The sequence below is a fragment of the Nanorana parkeri genome, unplaced genomic scaffold, assembly GCF_000935625.1.
Source record: "Nanorana parkeri isolate BGI_ZX_2015 unplaced genomic scaffold, ASM93562v1 scaffold320, whole genome shotgun sequence".
NCBI lineage: Eukaryota > Metazoa > Chordata > Amphibia > Anura > Dicroglossidae > Nanorana > Nanorana parkeri.
In genome coordinates this window covers 789,182-793,180 of record NW_017306588.1, presented here as the reverse complement: position 1 = coordinate 793,180, position 3,999 = coordinate 789,182, and the positions used below count along the sequence as shown (strand labels likewise).

Genomic DNA, 3,999 nt, shown 5'->3' with positions numbered 1-3,999 from the left:
GGGGGGGGGGGGGAAGGGTTTATTTTGCCTACATACTTTGTACTAAAAGTTGTCCTTCTTTCTCACATCAGAAGATGGTTAAGGATTAAAGGGTAATTCCACTCTCCTATGTGAGTTTGGTAAAATGGAATTACCCCCTCCAATCTTGCCTCCTCTCCCACCACCACCACCAGCTACACTTACCTCTCAGCAAACACTCCTTCCCCTTCGCCAGTGCAGGTGTACTATCTGTTACCCCGTACTGCCGTATAGTGCAGCCACGCGCTATGTGTTTTAAATTTCACTCTCAAATGGCGAGCACTCATTGGTCAGCACAGTCACCTGACCGTGCTGACCAATGAGAAGCACTTCTGACTTCTTGCTCACTGCTCACCATTTGCGTGCAAAATTCAAAATCCAGATTTCAGGGCAGCGTTATATAGAAGTAAGGGGCACAGATAGTACACCAGCACTGGCAGAGGGGAAGGAGAATTCAGTTCACCAAAAGGTAAGTTAAAGGAGAACTATCGGGTCAGGGCTTTTCCCCATAGTTCTCCGTAGGGAAACGGGAGGACACAAACTAGCGTCCTCCCATCACCCTAAGCTCAGTATACCGTGAGCTACAGCTCTCTATATATTGAGACGCCGCAGCTGAAACGGATCCCGACAATTCTGTCTGGATCCGCCCAGCTGCGTGACTGACAGCTGGCTCTGCCTATCTAGAGGCAGAGCCAGCTGTACCCGCCCCCGCCCGATCTGCCAGTCAGCGCTGGAGGATCGGAGCAGAGAGCGGGGAATCCAGTCCCTTCCCTGTCATGGATCTCTGCCGTGACAAGATCGAGAAGGGATTGGAAAAATTTAACTTTTATTAGCAAATTGGATGTGCGGGTCTTGGTCATTTGTCGGTAAGGAAGCACTGCATTGTCCTATTCCAGTTTTCTTACCAACAGATAACCCGAAAAGTAAAAAAACAAATGCACAGATACCAAGTACAGTACTCGGCCCAAGTACCGATACTTTTCGAGCTCCAAGACTAGACTAGAGAAAAATTCTAAAGTTAGGAGGCGGCTGTCATGTGTGAGGAGCACACGTAGCTCCCGGGATTTGTACATCTCTGTTATAATGTACGATTTTGTTTTTATAAATATAAATGAAGGGATGCACCGATACCAGTTTTGCGAGTACGAGTACTGGTACCTGCCGAGTACTTACAAGTACGAGTACTGATACATTTTTGTTTATTGTCATGTGACAGTTTTTCTAAAACAATACAGACAAATTATTTCAGGGCAGCGGTGGAGCGCCAGAGCCCGGTCCCAGCTGCAACCTCTGCAACCCCGGTAGTTCTCATGAAAATGCCAAGTATCGGCACTGGTACTCGAAAAGTATCTGTGCATCCCTACTTGACATGTTTGGTATCTAGTTACTCGATGCAACCTCATATTTTACCTAACAGTTGGGTATTATGTTGTGTTTTGATAGTTGCCTTAATACTAGAAATACACCAATACCGTTGTTTTATATCGAGTACTAGTACCAATATTTTTTTATCATTACTCACAAATACCCAGTACCGTCATCCCAACGTAGCGTGGGCTCGGCTTCTTGATTGCCTGAGAGGCCGGTATTCTGTCGACAGAACACCAATGCGAGGAAGCCTGATCAATCAGGAAGTCTGCAGCCCGGCTTCCTGATTGGTCAGCAAACCAGGTTGCCTCACAGTGTCACTAGGCAGCGTGAAGCCGGCTTCCTAGCCAATCAGGAAGCCAGGAGGCGGGTCATGAACCGCTGCCTGGCTTCCTGATTGGCTGGGAAGCCGACTTCATGCTCCCTTGCAGCACTGCTGGTCAGAGGGAATCTCCCTCTGACTGGCTGTTCCGTTATCAGAGCATTTGCTCAGTATCGGCACTCATAACGATACCAGTTTTCCAACTACGAGTACTGATACATTTGTGTTTATTGTCATGTGACAGTTTTTCCAAAACAATACAGACTGATGATTTCAGGACAGTGGTGGAGCGCCAGAGCCCGGTCCCAGCTGTAACCGCTGCCACCCTGGGAGTTCTCAGGAAAATGTTAAGTATCGGCACTGGTACCTGAACTGGTATCTGGACATCCCTAAAAATAACAATAATCAAAAAAGGCAAAAAACAGGAGGAGGTCCAGGACGTTGTCGATGCCAAGCCAGATGCCAAAGTGGGTAGTCTATTGAACCAGGTCAGGGAACACTGAGAGCGGGATGAATGGAAACAATAGCCGGAGTCAGGAAATCAGTCAGCCAGAGCCAGGGTCATACACAGAGAACAGGAACAACAGCAGAGCACTTGGTAGGTCTGCACACATGCAAAGGCGGAGACTGAAGGAACAAGCTGCTGGTTAAAAAGTGACCTGGTGTTGTATCATCACTCTGAGACAGGAAGTGCCAGGAGTTTTGCCAAATTATGCCAGTAGTTACAGAATGATGTTTACAGGTTTGGTCATAAGAGGGCGCCATAGAGGAACAAAAAGTGTCAGACACACTGCGACAGCAGATAGGCTGCAAGCAGCAAATGAATAGGAATCTCCGGCACTCAGTAAAAAATGTCAAATGATAAAGTCCATTTAATCGGACAGATCGCCATGTTGCAATAATTATATTGTTGCCCTTCATTAGGGCAACAATGTAACACACCTAAGGCTGCAAGCAAGGACAAGGAAGGGTAAGAACGCCTGACACTTCCTCCACGTTGAGACCCCCCCCCGCATCCTCACCCCCCCCCCCCCCCCTAGGGCTTTACTCCAATCCATTCATCATATCCAAGCCTAAAGGGACATATGTGCAGTCTTGCTTCTCAAAGCTCTTAATATCTTTATTCAGATCCAAAACTTTTGGATGGAATCTACCAAATCTGTCATCACTTCCCTTCACCTGGGAGTTGTTCTGGCTTCTGTGGACATCAAAGATACTTACATGTGCCCATTCTAATGGGGAGGGGGCTACATTGGTGGCAGTTCAGATACTTCATAGAGCGAGATGGGAGTCTCCCCAATCACATGGAGGTTTCTTTGGTAATCTGACATATGGTTTCTCATCCCTTAAATGTGAATTCCGGGCAAACAGCTAAACACATGTATGGAGCTATTTATATGCTAATTTGTCTCCATCCAGTCCTGAGATTTACACAGCTCTGCCACACAGCACAGCTCTGGCAGACCGGATTTTTCAAATGGATGGGGAGTTCATGGACTGGCAGTGTGAACGAGCACTTCATGAATACAGAGCTGCTTTGTGTCTTTATAGCTGCCTGTGGGTCTATGTACATATGCTTGCATCCAAGATTCGCACAACTTTCATCCAGGATTCACACATTTTTTAAAAAAAATTGTAGTCACTGGTAAAAATATCCAAATCCAGAGTTTAAACTTTGTAATAAGCTGCTGACAGGTGCAATCTGGTGGGGGAGGGGACCCCATTGAAAGCTTTGTGACAGATGAAGGTTGTCACTATGACTAAAAGGGGGGGGCACCCAGAGTGGGATGTTTAGTTGTCAGCAGGCCTGTCCTGTTGGGTTTAGTACGGGGAAGCTGTGATGTACTGAGAGGGGTGCAGGGGAATGGAGGGCTGAGTGCCAGCAAGAGGCAGCAGGTGAAGCTCCTCGGAGCCAGAAGCCGCATTGCATGTACAGGATCGGCCAATAGAGCTGGGAAGCGTGGGAATCGTACTGATAAGCTACATCATCATTTCCGGCGCGGATTTGTGACGTCAACGGAAGTGCCACTCTGTCTCTTTGGCTCTTGCGACGATCAGTCAGCAGGGTTGCTCGCATCCTCTGGCCCCGCCCGCAGGTGACGTCACGGCATAGTCTCTGGTTGAAGCGGTAGCAAGATGTCCGTCGTAGAGATGTTCGCCCAACTGCAGAGCGGCCTGAGCGCCGACCAGGACATCCGAGAGGTGACCCCCGGACACCCGGCGGGGACGATAAGACAGGCTGGATGGGGGTACTGGGGAGGAGATGAAGGGTTAGGGCGCAGGAGGTGAAT

General features: G+C 48.4%; 1 protein-coding gene across 1 annotated transcript in view; it reads left to right on the top strand.

Moving 5' to 3' along the window:
• Positions 1-3,810: 3,810 nt before the first annotated feature.
• The window catches only part of TSN (translin), a 6,983-nt gene continuing 6,794 nt past the window's right edge, over positions 3,811-3,999 (top strand). Inside the window, exon 1 of the mRNA XM_018558087.1 lies at positions 3,811-3,910. Coding sequence (XP_018413589.1) covers positions 3,845-3,910 — 66 coding nt within the window. The 5' untranslated portion in view covers positions 3,811-3,844. The remainder of the gene's footprint in view (positions 3,911-3,999) is intronic.